Below are 21,951 nucleotides of genomic sequence, written 5' to 3' on the forward strand. Positions count from 1 at the left end.
TTTTTTGAGACAGAGTCTCGCTCTGACACCAGGCTGGAGTGCAAAGGCACGATCTCAGCTCACTGCAACCTCTGCCTCCCAGGTTCAAGCAATTCTCCTACCTCAGCCTCCTGAGTAGCTGGGATTACAGGCGTGCGCCACCGCGTCCAGCTAATTTTTGTATTTTTAGTAGAGATGGGGTTTTACCATGTTGGCCAGGATGGTCTCGATCTCTTAACCTGGTGATCCGCTCACCTTGGCCTCTCAAAGTGCTGGGATTACAAGCGTGAGCCACCGCGCCCGGCCTCTCTATTGTCCTTTAACTTCCACGGCCAGCTAAAAACTTTACCTGCATTTTAATTAAGTTAAAAATTAATCAGAAAAAAGAAACTAATCAGAAAAAAGAGCAGCCATTCTAGGTTGATGGACAGCTCCCTTCCATGCAGTGATTCAGGGAACTAGGCTGTCTACATTTTATAAGTTTGACATCCCCTTGGCTTCATCCCACTGGTAGAAGAAACAGCATGGAAGAGGAATTTGCTTAGAATCCCAGCCTAGGAATGTATCACGTTTCTGTCCATGTTCTATTGGAGAGGATTTGATTATATAGCTGTGCCTGTTGCAAAGGAGGGTAGGAAACGTACTCTAGCACTGTGCCTGGCTACAACCCTATTACTGTGTAAAGAGAGGGCAGGTTTTGTTTTTCTGTTGTTTGGCTTTTGTTTTGAGACAGGGTCTCACTCTCTTAATTAGGTTGGAGTGCAGTGGTGCAAACATGGCTCACTGAAGCCTCAACCTCCTATGTAGCTGGGATCACAGGTACACACCATCATGCCTGGCTAATTTTTGGATTTTTTGTAGAGGTGGGGTCTCACTTTGTTGCCCAGGCTGGTCTCGAATTCCTGGGCCTCCAAATGTGATCGTCCCACCTTGGCCTCCAAAGCAGTAGGATTATAGGTGTGGGCCATCGCAGCCAGCCAGAGAGAGTAGATTTGGGTGAATAGCTAGAGGCCTCACTGTACTGGGAAAGAGTATTCCCCGCAAAGGCGCTTGGATGTGAACAGAGCAGCATGCTTGAGAAACTAAGGTTCATGGGGCTGGCACATACGAACAGAGAGGTTAGGAGATGAGTCAGGGAAGAGGCTGGATCAGATCAGCCTTGGAAGCCAGAGACAAGAGTGTGGACTGTATTCTATTAATTTTTCTTTTCTTTTCTTTTTCCTCTTACGCTATGCTACAGAATGATTCTAAATGCTATGACAGGAGGCGGAGGTTGTAGTCAGTTGAGATCGTGCCTCTGCACTCCAGCCTGGGTGACAGAGCGAGTCTCCATCTCAAACGACAACAAAAAAACCCAAAAAACAAGAATAGAATCATTTTTCCTGGGTCACCAATTTGGAAACTAAGGCAAAGTGACTTGCCTGAGGCCCTAGCATGAGTCAGTTGAGGCTTTTGATTCTTGCTGCCTTTTGACTCAGAGGCCCATGCCCTTCTCATGTGATCAGAAAAGTCTTGTGCAATAAATGAATGAGCTTCAACTCCAGCTTAAGTGACTCCCAATAACAAGATAAATAGGTATTCTGTGTTTTTCAGAGTCGCCCTGTTATTTTGTTTTTTGGGGGGTTTTTTGTTTGCTTTTTGGGGTTTTTTTTTAGAGATGGAGTCTCGCTCTGTCACTCAGGCTGGAGTACAGCAGTGTGATCGTAGCTCACTGCAGCCTCCAACTCTTGGGCTCAAGAGATCCTCCCTCTTCAGCCTCCAAAGCAGCTGAGGCTACAGATGTGCAACACCACGTCCAGCTCACTCTGTGTTTGACATGAAGGATGGATTCCATATTTGAACTCTAGACATGGTGCAATTAGCTGCATATGAATGTACATTTGACCTCTCCTCATTTCCTGCAAGACATCTTGTTAGATAAAAATGTCTATTCTACCAGCTCATATACCTATGCAAGCCTTAGGAATTTGGCAGACAGTGAGACCTTACATTCCTCTGAATGTTGTAAAATGCTGAATGTGACCATCTCCCAATGCATGCAGATGAAAACAATATGGCAGAAATGCTACCACCTTCCTATATCCAAGTGGACACCCCAAGAATACAGCCAAGGAATAAAAATACCCATTGAGTGCCGGGCGCAGTGGCTCGTACCTGTAATCCCAGCACTTTGGGAGGCTGATCACAATGTCAGGAGTTCGAGACCAGCCTGACCAACATGGTGAAACCCTGTCTCTACTAAAAATACAAAAATTAGCTGGGCATGGTGGCGCATGCCTGTAATCCCAGCTACTCAGGAGGTGGAAGCTGGAGAATCGCTTGAACCCGGGATTGGAGGTGGAGGCTGCAGTGAGCCAAGGGAGGTAGAGGTTGCAGTGAGCCAAGGTTGCACCATTGCACTCCAGCCTGGGCAACAGAGCAAGACTCCGTCAAAAAAAAAAAAAAAAAACTCATTGAATCTACCATGTGCCAAAGCCATGTACAGTCATTCCTAGGAAGGAGGTGACCAACAGAAGACAGTGCCCAGCAGAAGGTGGCTTGCAATTCAACAGCAAAGAAGAATCTCAATGCTTGTTGGGTCAACTTTGGGCTGACTGCATTCTCGTGAACCAGAGCTGCGTCCAACAGGTTGGGGCCTGTACGTACCCTAGCCAGGATGGAGTGGGAGGGGAGCGCACAATTACACTAGTTATTCACTCCAGCTGACTCTGACTCCACAAACACCTTTGGTAAGTAGGAGGCTATTTCTACCCATAGACACCTGGCTGTTTATTTCCTCATTCAAAGTTATGTGTCCTCTGTCCTCAACCTTTTCTCTACCTATCCAGTGACTGGAGTCTCAACCCTCGTCTGTTCTTATTCTGCTCTCCGAATAAGAGAGGTAGATAACAGCTCCAGAGAGGCTGGTATCTCTTATTTTCCTGAACTCGGTACAAATAAGAAAAGACCCTGGGCTGGGCATGATGGCTCATGCCTGTAATGCCAGCCCTTTGGGAGCCTGAGGCAAGAGGATGGCCTGAGCCCAGGAGTTTAAGACCAGCCTGGGTAACAAAGCGAGACCCTGTCTCTACAAAAAATAAAATTCGCTGGGCATGGTGGCGCACACCTGCAGTCTCAGCTACTTGGGAGGCTGAGGTGGGAGGATCCCCCCAGGAGTTCAGGCTGTAGTGAGCTGTGATCACACAAACACCACTGCACTCCAGCCTGGGTGACGGTGTGAGACCCTATCTTTAAAAAATAATTTAGGCCAGGCACAGTGGCTCATACCTATAATCCCAGCACTTTGGGAGGCGGAGGCAGGCAGATCACGAGGTCGGAGGTTTGAGACCAGCCTGGCCAATATGGTGAAACCTCGTTTCTACTAAAAATACAAAAATTAGGTGTGGTGGTGCATGCCTATAATCTCAGCTACTTGGGAGGTTGAGGCAGAAGAATCACTTGAACCCAGGAGGCAGAGGTTGCAGTGAGCTGAAATCACACCACTGCACTCCAGCCTGGGCAACAGAGCAAGACTCTGTCTCAAAAAAAAAAAAGAAAGAAAGAAAAAGGTAGCACTACCTTGGGTCTCTCTTTGGGAAACAGGGGTGGGGAGCGACCTTTGGAGGCTTGTGGGGTGGGGTCCCTCTTAGGTAAGCAATGAATCAGTATTTCAGATGCTGTGCTAAGTGGGGCTTCAGGGATGAGATGACCTGAGCAGAGAAGAGGGAAGCCCAGGGAACCAGAGTTGAGAATTGGGGTGTCTAAGAATAAAAAAGAGGGACTAATCGAGGTATCAGGATATATTTATTTGGGAACCAAACGACGGAAGAGAGCCAGGTAGGAGACTGAGACCTCTAAGTGCAGGGGCTTTATGAGATGGTGGACTTGAGGAGCGGTGTGTGGGAACACACAGAGTTGTTACGGTGGGTATCAGGGCTGAGGGAGTTGAGGCCCTCAGGATACGGGGGGCTGAAGAAGAGGGATAAGGGGGTGGGAATGGAGTTGGGGCTGAAGGTGAGGAGGGTGTGTTTTGAGGGTGGGGAGGAGCGCCAGGGACCTCAAGGGTAGGACTGGGCCTTGAGGGTGAGGCACTGAGGAGGGGAGGGGTTGGGGGGGGCAGGGGGACGAGGGAGGGTCTAGGGCTGGGGGCGGGAGTCTAGGCTGACCTGGTGGGGGTGCTGGGGCCTCCAGGCTGCCAAAGCCAGGGGGCCTGGGTGTGTGCCTTGAGGGGATGCCTGGGCTAGGGAAGGGGAGGAAGATAGGCGGGGTTTGTGGGCTGAGGGGGTCTCAGGGTCTCTGGCCAGAGTTAGTGGGGTGCACAGAGGAGGGGTGGGGTCCCCTGCGAGGGAGGAGGGGTCTGTGGGCTAAAGAGGGTCAGCGGGAGGGGGCCCAGGGTCTGTGGGTGTCTCGGGTCTCTGAAGAGGGCAGGGGTCTTGGGGTCGATGGGGGTCTCTGGCCGGTGGGGTCGGAGTCTCCAGAGTCCTTGGGGCCTGTGGGAGTCTCTGGGGTTTTGAGGGGGGAGTCTGTGGGCTGCAGAGGGCTGCGGGGAGGGTCTCTGGGTCTCTGAGGAGAGCCGGCGTCCCGGGGTCTGTAGGGGTCCCCAGGGTCTCTGAGAAGGGCAGGGGCCCAGGTCTGCGGGGGTCTCTGGCAGGTGGGGTTGGCGTCTTCGGAGTCCCTGGGATCTGAGGGTGTCCCTGGGGTACCAGGGGGTAGTCTATGGCCTGAGGAGGGTTGGGGAGGGGTCTCAGAAGGGCCAGGGTCCCGGGGTCTGTGAGGGTCTCCGGGAGGCGGGGTCGGGATCTCCAGAGTCCCTGGGGTCTGAGGGTGTCTCTGGGATCTCGGAGGGAGTCCGTGGGCTGAGGAAGACCAGGGGAGGGTCTCTGAGGAGGGCCGGGGTCCGTCGAGGTCTCGGAGTCCCTGGGGTCTCAGGGTGTCTCTGGGATCTCGGGGGGGAGTCTGTGTCCTGAGGAGGGCTGGGGGAGCGTCTCGGGGTCTCTGGAGAGGGCCGCGGCCCAGAGTCTGTGCGGGTCTCCGGGTCTCCGGAGTCCCCAGGCGCAGGCGGGCCCTGGCGCCGCCCCGCCTGACATCAGTTCCTGCTGCCGCCGCGCACAGCCGCGGCCTCCTTCCCCGCCGGCCGCGCTCTGGAGCCGCCGGGCCGCGGCGGAGAGAGGGCCCGGGCGAGACGAGGGCCGGGCGGCGGGCGCCGCGCCCCGCGGCCGGCACGACGGAGCCCCCACACGGCCGGCGGCAGCGGTTGGCGGCGACCCCCGGCCCCCGGCGCGGGAAGCGGCGGCGGGGCGGCGGCGGCGGCGACGGTGGCAGCGCCATGGAGCCGCGGGAGGTGAAGGACCGGATCCTGGAGAACATCTCGCTGTCGGTGAAGAAGGTGAGCGCGGCCTCCCTCCCGGCCGGGGCCCGTTCCCCGCCGCGCCCCCCACGCCCTCTTGTGGCGCTCGCCGGGGCCGGGGTCCCTCCTGCCGCCGGGACTCGGGCCCCCGCCCTTCCCCTCCGCGCCCCGGGGGGCGACGAGCGGCCGGGAGCCCCGGGCCGGTGGAGGGGAAGCGGGGCCGCTCATGTGAGCGCCGCGGCCTCGGAGCTATTTTTAAAGAACAAAGTTGAGGTCAGCATCCTCGGAGCTTCCCCAAACTTGGCCCGGGGCCCTGCCTTCCCGGAGAGGGGCCAGCGACCCTCCGGTGCCCCACTGGTGCCGCGGCGCCCCCGGGAGCTCCTGGAGGAGCCCCAGGCAGCCTCCTGCGGAATCCGCTGCGTCCCCGGGTCCCCCGGGAGGCAGGCGTCGCCCTGAGTGAGTCTGATAGTCAGGGTGGAGGCCAGTGATAAGCAACTTAGCTTTGCCCGGGCCTGGGTCCCGGCGACATTGCCTCTGCTCCTGGGAAGTCCCCTGAATAATCTTGCTCAAGGAGGGTAGCTTTGAAGAGGTTCACCGGGGGCTTTGATGATAAGAACCTCAAGTACCTGGGGATTGCATTTCCGATGCCGATCGGGAACCGGGTGACACCACAGACACCTTGCTGTGGGGCTTGCCGCAGTGGAGATCACCGTCCCAGTTCCAGGGAGAAATGAGTACATACCTGTCAAGGCCGTGTATTTGTGATGAAGTTAGCATATCCGAAAAGGGACCCGTGCTAGAAGGTAGAATCCATATTCTGACATTTTGGGCTGGATGTAAAAATAAAAATAAAGATAATAATAATTTTAAAAGAATCCATATTCACTGAAAACCTCAATGGCCAAATCAGAATGGTGTGTGTGCGTGTGTGTGTGTGTAATTTGAATTCCTGGCTCACCAGATAGTCTCAGAAACTGAAAACAAAACAAAACAAAACAAAAATAAGAAAATGGCTTGGGTGAGGGACTTAGCAGCTTATTTTACTTAAAGAAGCAAAATGAAGAGAATTAATTAGATCATCCATCATATTTAAGTAATCGTCTGTTTTCCCACTTATATTCCTCAAAAGCAACACAGGCAAACAGTTTTACCTTTCATAAAGATAAATGTGACTTAAAAAGAAAACAGATTCCGGAACAGCCCTTACTAAAAACGTTCCTCTAAAAGCACAGTTAAAGGTAACATTGCAGAGATCCAGCAAGAGTTGTACTAGTTTTACCCAGCTTTGCTAATGCAGTGGAGTATCGTTTTTGCTTACTCAAGGAGGGGAGGATGAGCAGATGTTTTGTTGAGAAGCAATACATCTTCCTAATGGACGGGAAAGGAACACAGGTGACCTCTCTCTAATCTGGGCTGATTGTGGCTTCAGGTAGGCCCAGCATTTGTCTTTGGATTTCAAACACATGAATGGAGAAAGTCCCTGATGGAGAGGCAGGAGACATGGGCACCTGTCACATGTATAAGCACAAGTTAAGCACGAGTCTTTCGAAGGCAGAGATTCACTCTGTAAATCAGGCTGTCATTTATGAAAGAGTTAGGTGTGTTTGTTAAGATGCATATAATTGTAGGTGTTTGGACAAGGACATTTTATTGAGCTGGAATGCACCCCAGAGAATGTCACACACTAGACACTGCAAACCCATCCCTGGGTGTATCACTACCAAAGGCATGGCCAGCATCATTGTTAGGAGCATGGATTCAGGAGTCCAGCTGCCTGATTGAATCCCCACCCTGCCAAAATAATAACCCTGTAGCCTTGGTCAGGCTTGTTGACGTCTCCATGCCCCAGTTTTTTCATCTATAAAGTAGGGATAACATTAGGGTTGTTGTGAAGTGTTTTTTGTTGTTGTTATTTGTTTTTGAGACAGAGTCTTATTCTATCACCCAGGCTGGAGGGCAGTGGCATGATCTCAGCTCACTGCAAACTGTATCTCCCAGGTTCAAGCAGTTCTCCTGCCTCGGCCTCCCCAGTAACTTGGATTACAGGCATGTGCCACCACGCCCGGCTAATTTTTTTTTTTTTTTTTTTTTTTTTGAGACGGAGTCTCACACAGTCACCGGGCTGGAGTACAGTGGTGCAATATTGGCTCACCGAAACCTCAGCCTCCTGGGTTCAAGCGATTCTCCTGCCTCAGCCTCCCAAGTAGCTGAGCTAACAGGTGCCTGCAACTATGCCCAGCTAATTTTTTTTGTATTTTTAGTAGAGACGGGGTTTCACGTTGTTGGTCAGGCTGGTCTTAAACTCCTGACCTCAAGTGATCTGCCTGCCTCGGCCTCCCAAAGTGCTGGGATTACAGGTGTGAGCCACCACACCTGGCTAATTTTTTTTTTTTTTTTTGTAGAGACTTGATTTCACCATATTGGTCAGGCTGTGTTGTGAAGTTTGAATGAACACAGAGTGTTTAACATGGATCCTGACCCAGTCTTAACTGGTAGATTTTTTCTCTGTGGAAGAGCCCATTCCTCAATTTTACAAGACTTGAAGATGGTTCAAGTGCCTCACCACCGAAAGGTTCTACAACACCATTTGTTCTTGTTAGCCAACTTCCTCTTTGTGCTTGTTTGAGACTACTGCGATATTTCTATATTTGCAAAGAGTTTTTAGAACTTTTTATGAAAATGAAGGGTGCTTGCCGGGCACAGTGGCTCACACCTGTAATCCCAGCACTATGGGAGGCCGAGGAGGGTGGATCACGAGGTCAGGAGTTCAAGACCAGCCTAGCCAAGATGGTGAAACCCTGTCTCTACTAAAAATACAGAAATTAGCTGGGTGTGGTGACAAGTACCTGTAATCCCAGCTACTTGGGAGCCTGAGACAGGAGAATCACTTGAACCCGGGAGGCAGAGGTTGCAGTGAGCCAAGATCATGACACTGCACTCCAGCCTGGGCGACAGAGTGAGACTCCATCTCAAAAAAAAAGAAAATGAAGCGTGCCTACAGAAAAGTGCACAGGTCTTGAGCATACATCTTAATGAGTTCTCACAAAGTGAAAACACCTGCATGTCCAGCACCCTGACCAAGAAACAGAACGTGACCGTTGTCCCAGAAGGCCCTCTCACCCCCCGCCCCCCCCAGAAACTACACCGTCAAAGCAACCACTATCCACAAGGAGTATGCTGAGTTCAGCTATTTTCGCGCTTAGATTTTGTGATGGTGAATACCCATTATAACACCAGACAGGTGAAATAGCTGTCAGTCCATCTGAATCCAAGGCAACCTGTGTTCTGATGTGGACACAGAATTCCTGGGGTTAGAGAGAACTGGAGAGTTTAATAATTAACATGATTAAATGAAAATGATAACAATAGGCTGGGCATGGTGGCTCACGCCTGTAATCCCAGCACTTTGGGAGGCCAAGGTGGGTGGATAACTTGAGGCCAGGAGTTCAAGACCAACGTGGCAAAACCCCATCTCTACCAAAAATACAAAAATTAGCTGGATGTGATGGCACATGCCTGTAGTCCCAACTACTTGGGAGGCTGAGGCAGAGAATCACTTGAACCTGGGAAGCAGAGATTTCAGTGAACTGAGTTCGTGCCACTGCACTCCAGCCTGGACAACAGAGGGAGACTGTCTCAAAAAAAAGAAAAAAGGAAATGATAACAATAAAAAGCAAATTCAATTCTCGAAAGGGAGCTAGTAGCAGAAACATCCCAGATGCTGCCAATAAAGCCTGTGGTTGCCAATAATAATTAAAGAGAAATGTCCAAGTCAAGGACAGTTTTGGCATTTTGTATTGGCATGTGATTCTACCAGATAACGTCTTCTCCGGGGAGGGAAGGCAGGCAGTGGTTTTCCGAAGTTTTTTGAGGAGCAGGTGTGTCTGTTGCATAAGTCTGCAGAATGAGCAAAGACTATATGCCATAAGAAGCAGCCTCCTGGCCGGGCATGGTGGCTCACCCCTGCAATCTCAGCACTTTGGGAGGCCAAGGTGGGCGGATCAGCTGAGGTCGGGAGTTCGAGACCAGCCTGACCAACATGGAGAAATCCCATCTCTTCTAAAAATACAAAATTAGCCGGGCATGGTGGCGCATGCCTGTAATCCCAAGTAGTCGGGAGGCTGAGGCAGGAGAATCATTGGAACCTGGGAGGCAGAGGTTGTGGAGAGCCAAGATCACGCCATTACACTCCAGCCTGGGCAACAAGAATGAAACTCCAACAACAACAAAAAGCAGCCTTCTCCCTCCCTCCAGCAATTTATATATTGGTTCGGAGGGATCAGCAGGAGGAGGGAGATAATTTTTTTTTTTGAGACGGAGTTTCGCTCTTGTGGCCCAGGCTGAAGTGCAATGGCATGATCTCAGCTCACTGCAACATCCGCCTGAGGGAGAGAATTTTTTAAAAATAATAACTGTCTGGTCCTGGCACAGCAGCTCACACCTGTAATCCCAGCACTTTAGAAGGCTGAGGAGGGCAGATCACCTGAGGTCAGGAGTTCGAGACCAGCCTGGCCAGCATGATGAAATGCCATCTCTTGTAAAAATACAAAAATTAGGCCGGGCGCGGTGACTCCGCCTGTAATCCTAGCACTTTGGGAGGCCGAGGTGGGTGGATCACCTGAATTCAGGAGTTCAAGACCAGCCTGGCCATCTTTAAAAAAAAAAAAGTAAAAAAAAAAAATACAAAAATTAGCTGGGTATGGTGGTGGGCACCTATAATCCCAGCTATTTGGGAGGTTGAGGCAGGTGAATTGCTTGAACCTGGGAGGTGGAAGTTGCAGTGAGCTGAGGCCACGCCATTGCACTTCAGCCTGGGCAACAAGGGCAAAACTCCATCTCAAAAATAAATAAATAATAACTGGCTGGGTGCCGTGGCTGAAGCCTGTAATCCTAGCATTTTGGGAGGCCAAGGCAACAGATGGCTTGAGCTCAGGAGTTTGAGAGCAGCCTGAGAAACATGGTGAAACCCCGTCTCTACAAAAAAATACAAAAATTAGCCAGATGTGTTGGCGAACACCTATAGTCCCAGCTACGCATGATGCTGAGGCAGGAGGATCGCTTGAGCCCAGAACGTGGAAGTTGCAGTGAGCTGAGATCGCATCATTGCACTCCAGCCTGGGTGACAGAGTCAAACCTCAAAATAAATAAATAATAATAATAATAAACTAGAGCAAAGAGAAACTCTCAGAGGAGGGGTTAACTGAGTCTTGAAATACTGGCAGAGTTCAGAGAAAGAGAAGAAGCAGACGTCCAAGAAACAGCCTAGGCATCTCCAAGGAACTGGGGCCCTCCAGATGGTCTTCCAAGGGCAGGGAGGAGACGTACCTGTCTTAAGAGTGCCAAGGGTTCTTCAAGATGCGTCTGGAAAGTTCTTTCTGTGGAAGCCATATAGCCTGGCGGATACAAAGGCGGGCTTCAGAGGCACACAGACTTGGGCCTGGGTTTGACTTCTGGGTTTGTCACTGACCATCTCAACCCTGGCAGATGACCAGACCACTGTTAGCATCAGCAGTGAGAACCTACTTCTAATATTATAATGGTAATTCAATTATATGAGAGAACACACTTACAGCACTTAGCACAATACCTTGCTTACAGGGAGGCCTAAAGAAAAGCCACCATTATTGCTACTTGCAAGTGTCTCTGTGGACTCTACAGTTCACCTTTTTGCAGTCTTCCGTGAGTGGGTTTTTTTTTTTTTTTTTTTTTTTTTTTTTTTTTTTTTTTTTTTTTTTTTTTTTTTTTTTTTTTGAGACAGTCTTGCTCTGGGGTGCAGTGATGTGATCTTGGCTCACTCCAACCTCTGCCTCCTGGGTTCAAGCGATTCTCATGCTTCGGCCTCCCGAGTAGCTGGGATTATAGGTATATACCGCCATGCCTGGCTAATTTTTGTATTTTTAGTAGAGATGGGGTTTCACCATGTTGGTCAGGCTGATCTTGAACTTCTGACCTGGTGATCTGTTCACCTCAGCCTCCCAAAGTGCTGGGATTACAGGTGTGAGCGACCATGCACGGCCTGGTCGAGTTTGTTTTAACCCTGAACCTTGTATTATTATAATATATTTTCTGCATTAGCTTTTCCCCTTCATGGTGGTACCTGTGAAGGCTGCTAGGCTTATGGATTTTTCTTTTTTCTTTTTCTTTCCTTTTTGTTTTTTTGAGATGGAGTTTTGCTCTTGTTGCCCAAGCTGGAGTGCAATAGCATGATCTCGGCTCACCACAACCTCCCAGGTTCAAGTGATTCTCCTGCCTCAGCCTCCCGAGTAGCTGGGATTACAGGCATGAGCCACCAGGCCCAGCTAATTTTATAATTTTTTTTTAGTAGAGATGGGGATTCTTCATGTTGGTTGGGCTGGTCTCAAACTTCCAACCTCAGGTGATCCGCCCACCTCGGCCTCCCAAAGTGCTAGGATTACAGGCGTGAAGTGAGTCACCATGCCCGGCCTCCAGACTGTTTCTTAAAAGGCCACATGGTAAATATTTTCAGGCCATGTAGTCTTTGCTGAAACGACTCAGTTCTGCTCAAAAACAACCAAACGTGTATGAGTATGGCTTTGTTCCAATAAAACTTTATTTACAAAAATAGGTAGAAGGCTGGATTAAGCCTGCAGACGGTAGTTCACGTATGAAGCATGTGTCCATACGAAAAAATCCTTGTCAAGGCAGGCCAGGGATCACCTCCAGAGATGCTGGTGCAACCAGTCCCATAGCTAACCAAATCTCTCTTGTAGCTGTGTTTTTGCACATTGTGTTAGGCTTGTGGAGTGAATGTGGATACTTGTAAATCTCATCACCTGTCCCTGTATTCAGTTATTCAAAACTATTTAGTGAGCACCTTCCCTAGGACCTCACCATCATGGGCCCTAGGAAGATTCTTGTGAACAGGCAGATGAGGTATCTGCCCTCATGAAGCTGACATTCTCGTAGAAGAAGAAGGGTGATCCATTTGTAGACAGGCAGAGATGATCTCGGATCATGGTAAGTGTCATGAAGGCATTGGAGCAATGGGATAAAGAATTGGCAGGGAGGTTTGCTCTGGGGGAGATGACGAGGGAAGATTCCCTAAGGCAATGACATTGCATCCTGCAAGGGACACTTAGTAGGATAAGAGGATGAAAAATGATTATTTTTCTGCGCGTGTTTGTTTGAGACAGCGTTTCACTCTGTAGCCCAGGCTGGAGAGTACAGTGGCACCATCGTGACTCACTGCAGCCTTCAACTTCTGGGCTCAAGTGATCCTCCCACCTCAGCCACTTGAGTAGCTGGGACTACAGACGTATGCCACCACATCCAGCTAATTTTTAATTTTTTCTGTGGAGACAAGGTCTCACTGTGTTGCCCAGCCTGGTCTGGAACTCCTGAGCTCAAGTCATCCTCCCATCTCAGCCTGCCTGAGTGCTAGGATTACAGGCATGAGCCACTGAACTTGGCCAAAAAATTAATCTAAGAAAATAAGTAGTGGTTTTTAAAAACACACAAATAGCTCAGAAGTATATAAACTGAAAAGTAATTGTCTCCTGTTCTCCCATCCTTTCAAGGGGATAAATGAATTGTAATAGGGTAACCATCACCCAGTTCCTGGGTCCTGACAACCTTCTCTCGCCTCAGTCTTCCACTCTCTTCGATTTGGGCAGACACTGCCCCCCCAGCGTAGGCTCTGAGTGAAGTTATTTCAGGCCAGGCACACCCTGCCTTGAGCAGGAGCCTCCCAGTCCCCATTCCGGATCGGGATTGACTGGCGCTGGTGAATGAGCCACAGCTGTTGTTCAGCCCAGCCTGTCTGTGCAGTTGAAAAGTCTGTCCTGGAGGGGTGAGCTTTTTCTCATTTTTCTACTCCTGAGATAGGTTAGATCTGCAAGTATATTAAAAATTAGCAGGATTCCCAGCTCTCTGGAATCCCCTCCCACATAGTGGGAGCTCTCTTTCCCCTCCTGAATTTTCTCTCTGGGGTCCCCTTCCACCCAGTGTGGAAGCTGTCTTTCCTCTCCTGGATTCCATCTTTCTGGATTCTCTCACTCAGTGTGAGGGGAGTTTTCCTTCTCTGGTTTTCTCCTTCTGGGAACCCATCTCACTCAGTGTGAGAGCGACTTTTCTTTCTCTCATTCAGTGTGAGAGCTAGCTGTTTCCTTCTCTCTCCTTCTCCTTTTTCTCTCTCTGCCTAAATAAATCACTTTTCTGCAAAAAAAAAAAAAAAAAAAAAAAAAAAAAAAAAATTAGCTGGGGACAGGGAGAGGAGGTGGTAGGCATAGTGGCCCGTGACTATAATCCCAGCACTTTGGGAGGGGATTTGCTGAGGTGGGAGGATCACTTGAGTCTGAGTCTGGAAATTCAAGACCAGCCTGTGCAACATAGTGAAACCCCGTTTCTATAAAAATAAAAAATTAGGTGGGCACAGGCACACATGCCTATAGTCCCAGCTACTCAGGAGGCTGAGGCAGGAGGGTCACTGGAGCCCAGCAGGTCAAGGCTGCAGTGAGCCAGGATCATGCTATTATACTCCAGCCTGGGTGACAGAGTAAGACCCTATCTTGAAAAAAATAAAAAAAAAAAGAAAGGCAGGGACTGGTAGGTAGATAAGTATAAAAATTGTATTGACTATTTTGTTTAGATCAATAGTTTTGTTTCTCTTTGGCTTTACAGAAAACCTTTTAAGAGTTTTAAATGTTCTCAAAATCCCTAAGTACCTGAGTCACCAGGACAAAGATTCACATAAAATAGTATCTACACATACATTTTGCAAACTGAAGTGTACAGGGTCAGTGTGCCTTCTCCCCACTTCTCTTCCTCCGCTTCCTAAATAATCAGTAGCTATTTCCCTGCTCCTTTCCTCTCTCCCAGAGTGGAGGCTGTCTGGTGAGGGCTGGAGGAGGGACCTGAAGGTCCCTAACCCAGAAACCATGGTGTGCACAGAGGGATCCTTGACCCCATGAGGAACTCCGCCCAGGCTCAGGAGTAGATGCTAGTGGAGAGGTGGTAATTGCTTTTTCTGAGCCCTGCCCATTCACTTTTTTTTGTTTTTTGTTTTTTGTTTTTAATTTCAGAGACTGGGTCTCCCTGTGTTGCCCAAGCTGGTTTTGAACTTCCTGGCCTCGAGCCTTCCTCTTGCCTCTGCCTCCCAAAGTGTGGGGTTACACGTGCAAGCCGCTGTGCCCATGCCCATTCACTTTTCTTTTTGAGACAGAATTTCAGTCTTGTTGTTCAGGCTGGAGTGCAATGGTGTGATCTCGGTTCACTGCAACCTCCACCTCCCAGATTCAAGTGATTCTCCTACCTCAGCATCCTGAGTAGCTGGGATTACAGGTATGCACCACCACACCCGGCTAATTTTGTATTTTCAGTAGACACGGGTTTCCATGTTGATCAGGCTGGTCTCAAACTCCTGACCTCGGGTGATCCGCCTGCCTTAGCCTCCCAAAGGGATTATGGGTGTAAGACACTGCACCTGGCCCCATGCCCATTCATGTTTAAGATATGGTTCTCCTTTGATGAAATGCTTCTCTGCTGTCAGGTTTTTTATGACACTGTGGTCCATTCCATCCCATCACAAAACACCCTAGGCTAACTCTCTCCATGTTTTGGTTCTGGCTTAGGCCTATCCAGATTGAAAGGCCCTGTGTGATGATTTGAGGCCAGGCAGAAGCTCACCTGGGGTTTAACAGAAACAGGTCACCATCTGGCAGCAACAGGCTCTCTGTTCAGATGGGGCTGACTATCTGTGGTCACTCTGCTGTCATGGCTAACACTTCGGAGCTTCAGATGGAGCCGCGGTGATTCCTGTGAGTCTCCCTCAAAACTCATCCAGCTGGAGCCCAGTGTGAAAAGAAATTCTCAGCAAAACTGAAAATCTGCTGCCAACTGACAAAAATGCTAGGTCTGGAAACGTCGAATAAGAAGTGGAGTAGTCCGACAAGCCTTAAGGTGGAAAGGCAAGAGCTGATGTTCAGTTCATGACTGCTGTGGGGAGAAGAAGGTTGGCATTTGCAGGGACTGTGGGGCACCTGTCTGGGTCATTCCTACTTCTGGAGTCTCCAGTGCCCATCTCAGGCATCACGGCAGAGGTGTGTTGCTGCTGAAGCTGGCAGTGCCCTTCTTTCCAAGGGAAGCAATATTTTTTCACTTATGACAAAAAGCTCTCTGGCTTGCCACCTCTGCTGATAAAACAGGTTTCTCAGCCTGGGATCTGGGAAGTGCCATGTAATAGACAGCGAGCCACTCTGGGCCCCGAGCACTCCTCCTTGAGAGTCTAAACCAGGCAGTAGGGCTGGTTGTTTGGGTGAAGTCTCCTTTCCAGCCCTGTCCTCCTTGGTGCTGTTCATTCAAGGTACAAACGTCCTAGAACTTCCATTTGAGGCAGGAGAATAAGGATGATTTCTGGGAGAGTCCTTTCCACTGGAGATGAAAGTTTAGGCCACTGATCTATCAGTTATTGAAACCATCCAGGGTCCTGAGAGATTCTCCTGACCTCTTGCCAGTGAAGCACGTGGCCCTCTGCACAGATATTCTCCCTGCTATGTATTTTGTTTTGTTTCATTTTAGTTGTGTATGTGTTTTGAGACAGAGTCTTGCTCTGTCACCCAGGCTGGAGTGCAATGGCATGAACTTGGCTCACCGCAACCTCTGCCTCCCAGGTTCAAGCGATTCCTCTGCCTCACCCTCCTGAGTAGCTGGGATTACTGGCACACATCACCAAGTCCAGCTAATTTTTTGTATCTTTAGTAGAGACGGGGTTTCACCATGTTGGCCAGGCTGGTCTCAGACTCCTGACCTCATGATCTGCCCACCTTGGCCTCCAAAAGTGCTGGGATTACAGGCATGAGCCACTGTGCCCAGCCTGTTTTGTTTGTTGAGACAGAGTCTCACTCTTGTTGCCCAGGCTGGAGTTCAGTGGCATGATCTGGGCTCACTGCAACCTCTGCCTCCCAAGTTCAAGCAATTCTCCTGCCTCAGCCTCCCAAGTAGCTGGGATTACAGACACATGCCACCACGTTGGGCTAATTTTTGTATTTTTAGTAAAGATGGGATTTCATCATATTGGCCAGGCTGGTCTGGAGCTCCTGACCTCAAGTGATCCACCTGCCTTGGCCTCCCAAAGTGCTGGGCTTATAGGCATGAGCCACCACGCCTGGCCTCATGCTATGTATTTGTAATTTATCTTTTCCTCCTTTGCCTATAAATGTCTACACATTTGCACAAATATATAAGGAAGAAGATATTAGTTTCTTATAATTCCCTTCCTCCCCACATAACTGTATTTGACAGTTGGAACTAACAGATTCTGAGAAACCTAATATTATGTGAGAACAAGGAAGGTACTGATGCGTGCTTGAAATCCACAGAAATCTCCAAACTTCCTTTTTGAGGGCAACCAAACTTCATTGTTCACACTTTTGCCCCAGGTTGTTTTTTGATGTTCACAGACTGCTGGGGCATGAGCATTCTGAACATGTTCAGAGGAAGGGGTGTTATAAAACCAGAAGAATCCTTAACATTTAATATAATTTATTCAGTACCTATTGCATGCCAGGCCCTATAGTTGGCATGTTTGCATGCATTTCCTGGGTCAGTGACCCATGATGTCTGGGTGTTTTGGGTATGTTTGGTTTTTTTTTGAGATGAGGTCTCACTCTGTCGCCCAGGCTGGAGTGTAGTGGCATGATCTCAGCTCATTGCAACCTCTGCCTCCCAGGTTCGAGCGATTCTCCTGCCTCAGCCTCTGGAGTAGCTGGGATTACAGATGCACGCCACCGTGCCTGGCTAATCTTTGTATTTTTAGTAGAGATGGGTTTCATCATATTGGCCAGGCAGGTCTCGAACTCCTGACCTCGGGTGATCCACCCGCCTTGGCCTCCCAAAGTGCCGGGATTACAAGCATAAGCCCCCACACCTGGCCAATGCCTGTTTAACACACGAGAGAATGGGTTTAGAGAAGTAAACTGCCCAAGGTTGTTAAGCTCACAGGAGCAGGGCTGGGATTTGAACCATTTCCTGGCTCTTGCTCTTTCCATTTCTCTGAGCCTTTTCCTTCTCTATGATGTTGGTCTTGAAATAACAGATGATACGTCCCCATGGGTCAGTCTGTGGGCCAGTCCTCCGTAACACCATCTAACAAATACTTGTTGAGTGAGTATTATGTGCTGAGCACTCTTCTAGTCATAGGAATCAACGGTGAGAAACCCTACCAAGCCCCTGCACCCGTGGGGCCGACATTCTGGAAGAAGAGATAGACATCAGACAAATTGCAGTGGGACAGGTGTATACCCAAGGTCCTCCCTGATGTCCTTTACTAAGCATTATGGGCTTGTAATCCATGAAGGTACATCATGCTTCTTAGCCCTGTATGTACATTTTCATCTTCAGTAGAGTATCTGACTGCATTGCACAGGCCTTGGAATGGCAGCAGGGGTCCCCCAGAATCCCCCAGCCTAATGCTGTGATTTTGACAGTGACTGAGTGAGCACTTCCCTTGGCCATACTTGGGTTGTCTGGGTGGGGGAGGCACTCATGAGGTGGTGGTATAGGCACAGGAGAGTAAAAGGGAAGTGAAAGAGAACACACCAGCTGAAGCTTCCGTCTTTGAAAGCCTGGTTAAAATGAGGCTTTGAAAAACTCCCATGTCCTCTGCCAGTGCCACACACAACACTGAGCGTGGAGACCTCAGAAAACAGAGCTCAGGGTCTCTGCCAGCTCCTGCTTCCATCCCAGCAGTAGAAGAATGGAGCAGAATCATGTACATTCTGTGTTTTTCAGGCCATTGGCTGGCTTCTAGGTCTCCAGTGTTTGCTGAGGCCCGTTGGCAGAACCTGTTAGCATTTTTCTCCCTACGTTTTTTTTTTTTTTTTTTAGTTTTCTTTGAGGCAGAGTCTTACACTGTTGCCCAGGCTAGAGTGTAGTGGTGTGATCTCAGCTCACTACAACCTCTGCTTCCTGGATTCAAGTGATTCTTGTGCCTCAGCCTCCCGAGTAGCTGGAATCACAGGCGCCTGCCACTACGCCCAGCTAATTTTTGTATATTTAGTAGAGACGGGGTTTCACCATAATGGCTGGCTGGTCTCAAACTCCTGACCTCAGGTGATCTGCCCGCCTTGGCCTCCCAAAGTGCTGGGATTACAAATGTGAGCCATCATGCCCGACCAGTCTCTGCACCTTAAGAGGAGTCCTTGGTCTCTCTGTAAGAAGTCAGTCCCTGTGCTAAGTTCTGAGCCCTAGGAATCATAGTACCTGGAGGCTTGCACGCTCCCCTTCCAGGAAGAGGAAGCATTTAGCTGCTTTTGGAAACCGTGTTCTGTCAATTATGCTAGAGATCTGTGCCCAGCTAGACTAGTCACTTTCAGCTGTCATTGTTCCTACACCACAAAGAAAGCACAGAAAAATGAAATCCACAGATAATTCAAGTGCCTGCTTTCTTCCAGCTTTCTCCCTGCACATCTTACTTTTTCTTGAGATGGTCTCACTGTCACCCAGCCTGGAGTGCGGTGGTGCAATCACAGCTCACTGCAGCCTCTGCCTCCTGGGTCAGGCAACCTTCTCACCTAAGCTTCCCAAGTAGTTGGGACTACAGGTGTGTGCCATCATGCCCAGCTAATTTTTTTTTTTTTTTTTTTGAGATGGGGTCTCACTCTGTCACCCAGGCTGGAGTGCAGTGGCATGATCTTGGCTCACTGCAACCTCTGCCTCCCAGGTTCAAGCAATTTTCCTGCCTCAGCCTCCTGAGTAGCTGGGACTACAGGCTCATGCCATCATGTCCAGGTAATTTTTGTATTTTTAGTAGAGATGGGTTTTCGCCATGTTGGCCAGGCTGGTCTTGAACTTCCAACCTCAGGTGATCCACCTGCCTTGGCCTCCCAGAGTGCCAGGATTACAGGCATGAGCCACCACACCCAGCCTTTTTTGTATTTTCAGTAAAGACAGGGTCTTACTATGTTGCCCAGTCTGGTCACGCCCTGCATGTCTTTCAATGGAGCTGCCAGTAAAGCAGAGAGCCTACCATCTCTCCAGCAGAAGGGCTAATGAGCAGTGATTTGGGAGGTGGGCAAAGAAATCTGTGCAATTGACTGCTGTATTTAGTGGCAAATGAATGGTTAAGAAGCACTAATTTCATGAAACTTACTTAGAGATCGATGTAGTCCCATGGTGGACAAACCCTTTATGACAGCTCTACATGTGGGGGGACTTTGCCAGACCCAGGATGCCACCCAGCCTGGGCACAAGCCCTTCCTGGACAGGAACATTGACTTCCCTTCTAAGACATCTCTAAGGACAGCATTTTTCTTTTCATTATTACTTATTTTTATTTTTAGAGACAGGGTCTCACTCTGTCACCCAGGCTGTAGTTCACAACTGTAGCTCCCTGCAGCCTCAAACTCCTGGGTTAAAGCCATCCTCCTGCTTCAGCATCCCAAGTAGCTGGGGCTATAGGTGTGTGCCACCAGGACTGGCTAGTTTTTTAGTATTTTGTAGAGACAGGAGTCTGGCTATGTTGCCCTGACTGGTCTCGAACTCCTGGGCTCAAGCTAACTTCCTGCCTCGGGTTCCCTAAGTGCTGGGATTATAGGTGTAAGCCACCACTCCTGGCCAACATCCTCTTGCTTTCCTTTCTTCTTTTCCTTTCCTTTTTGTTCCGTTCCTTTCTTCTTTCTTTCTCGGAGTCTTTCTCTGTCGCCCAGGATGGAGTGCAATGGCACAATCTCAGCTCACTGCAACCTCTGCCTGCTGGGTTCAAGCGATTCTCCTGCCTCAGCTCCTGAGTAGCTGGAATTACAGGTGTGCACCACCATGACTGGCAAATTTTTTATATTTTTCGTGGACATGGAGTTTCACCATGTTAGCCAGGCTGGTCTCGAACTCCTGACCTCAGGTAATCTGCCCACCTCAGCCTCCCAGAGTGCTGGGATTACAGGTGTGAGCTACTGCACCCAGCCAACATTTTTCATGTAAAGAAACTAGCCTGATTGTTTCTGAATTGCAAGATCTCTGATTGGTTCTTATGCAGGGGTGATTTCTGGGCTCTCTTGCCCTATAATTCACTATAATTGATTGCCATTGAGAATGAAATATATTTTCCAGGCTATGGTACAGTGGGACCTCAGATGAAGGATTTTAAAATTAGGAGAGTAGGCTTGAGGCAGTGGCTCATGCCTGTAATCCCTGGATTTTAGGAGGATCACTTGAGCCCAGGAGTTCGAGACCAACCTGGGCAATATAGTGAGACCCCCATCTCTATTATTAAAATAAATAAATAGGAGAGTAGGCCAGGTATGATGATGAGGAAGGAGGATTGCTTGAGCCCAGGAGTTCAAGACCCATCTCTGTTAATTTATATATATATATGTATGATATAATGAGACCCCATCTCTATTATTATATTACATAAATATATTACTTTAGGAGAGTAGGCTGGGCATGGTGGTGTGCACTTACAGACCCAGCTACATGGAAGGCTGAGGTGGGAGGACTGCTTGAGCCCAGGAGTTTGAGACTGTAGTGCTCTATGATTAGCCACTGCACTCCAGCCTGGGCAACATAGTGAGACCCCCATCTCAAACCAACAAAAAATAAAATAAAATTAGCAGTGTACATCAGAAGGATTGCAGTTCCCTGGGGCTGGTGAAGCAGTAGACACCCAGCAGCTGAAGCCTCTGTTGACATCTCATGTTGCTAGGAGGGAAGCAGCTGGGACATTCCTGACGTGGTCCCCTAAATCCTACAGAGCCCCGTCATGGAAGCCCTGGGGATGGACCATGGCCCCTGCTGCTCTGCCCTCCTCAGTTTTTTAATTTAATTTTATTTTTAGAGACAGGGTCTCGCTCTGTCACCCAGGCTGGGATGAGCGCTGCTGGGTTGGTGACAGCTGTTACCCTGACCACTTTATCTCCAGGTGGGATGAAGCAGAAGGAGCTCCAGAAGTAGCTACCCCTGTGCCTGAGCACACCTGGCCAAGACTCTGCAGTACGGTGGCAGGACGCTGGCCAAGGCCGGGGTGTACAGGAAGCACTGCCGTCTCCCTGGGCTCCGGTCTCCCTGCCTGTAAATGAAGGTTGTGGCTAAGTGATTATTTTTCTGATTTTCATTACATTCAGTAGTCAGTTTCATCCACTGATAACTTCTCTCTCTCTCCCTCTCCTTAACTGCAACTCCCTTCACACACCCTTCTGCACAGGGCAGGCCATTCTTTCTGAATGGGAGGCCCCAGGAAACTCTGCTTCCTAACCAAATGTTTTTTAAGGGCCCTTCTGCTGTTCGGTGATGAAATTCCTCAGCCCTGGCCAGCTCCCTGCCTTGTCTTAGATCGCAGTGGAGAGTCTCTACAGAAGTGCTGTTGGCAGTGGTGGTTCATTCCTCGGATCACATAAAAAAAGGCGTTATTAGCTGGGCGCGGTGGCTCACGCCTGTAATCCCAGCACTTTGGGAGGCCGAGATGGGTGGATCACCTGAGGTAAGGAGTTCAAGATCAGCCTGACCAAGATGGTGAAACCCCATCTCTACTAAAAATACTAAAAATTAGCTGGGCATGATGGCGGGCGCCTGTAATCCCAGGTATTTGGGAGGCTGAGGCAGCAGAATCACTTGAACACGGGAGGCAGAGGTTGCAGTGAGCCGAGATCATGGCACTGCATTCCAACCTGGGCAACAAGAGTGAAACTCCATCT

At 49.4% G+C, this 21,951-nt stretch overlaps 1 protein-coding gene across 3 annotated transcripts in view; it reads left to right on the forward strand.

Moving 5' to 3' along the window:
* The first annotated feature begins 5,069 nt into the window (after positions 1–5,069).
* PLEKHM2 (pleckstrin homology and RUN domain containing M2) overlaps positions 5,070–21,951 on the forward strand; it is a 52,216-nt gene continuing 35,334 nt past the window's right edge. For all 3 annotated transcript variants that reach the window (XR_001818137.2, XM_017505080.2, XM_017505072.2), the window contains exon 1: positions 5,070–5,344. Coding sequence is in view for 2 of the 3 variants with exons in the window: in XM_017505080.2 (XP_017360569.1) it covers positions 5,285–5,344 (60 nt within the window). In the remaining variant the exon portion in view is untranslated. The remainder of the gene's footprint in view (positions 5,345–21,951) is intronic.

This window comes from Cebus imitator, unplaced genomic scaffold (assembly GCF_001604975.1).
Source record: "Cebus imitator isolate Cc_AM_T3 unplaced genomic scaffold, Cebus_imitator-1.0 Scaffold15, whole genome shotgun sequence".
In the NCBI taxonomy this organism is placed as follows: domain Eukaryota; kingdom Metazoa; phylum Chordata; class Mammalia; order Primates; family Cebidae; genus Cebus; species Cebus imitator.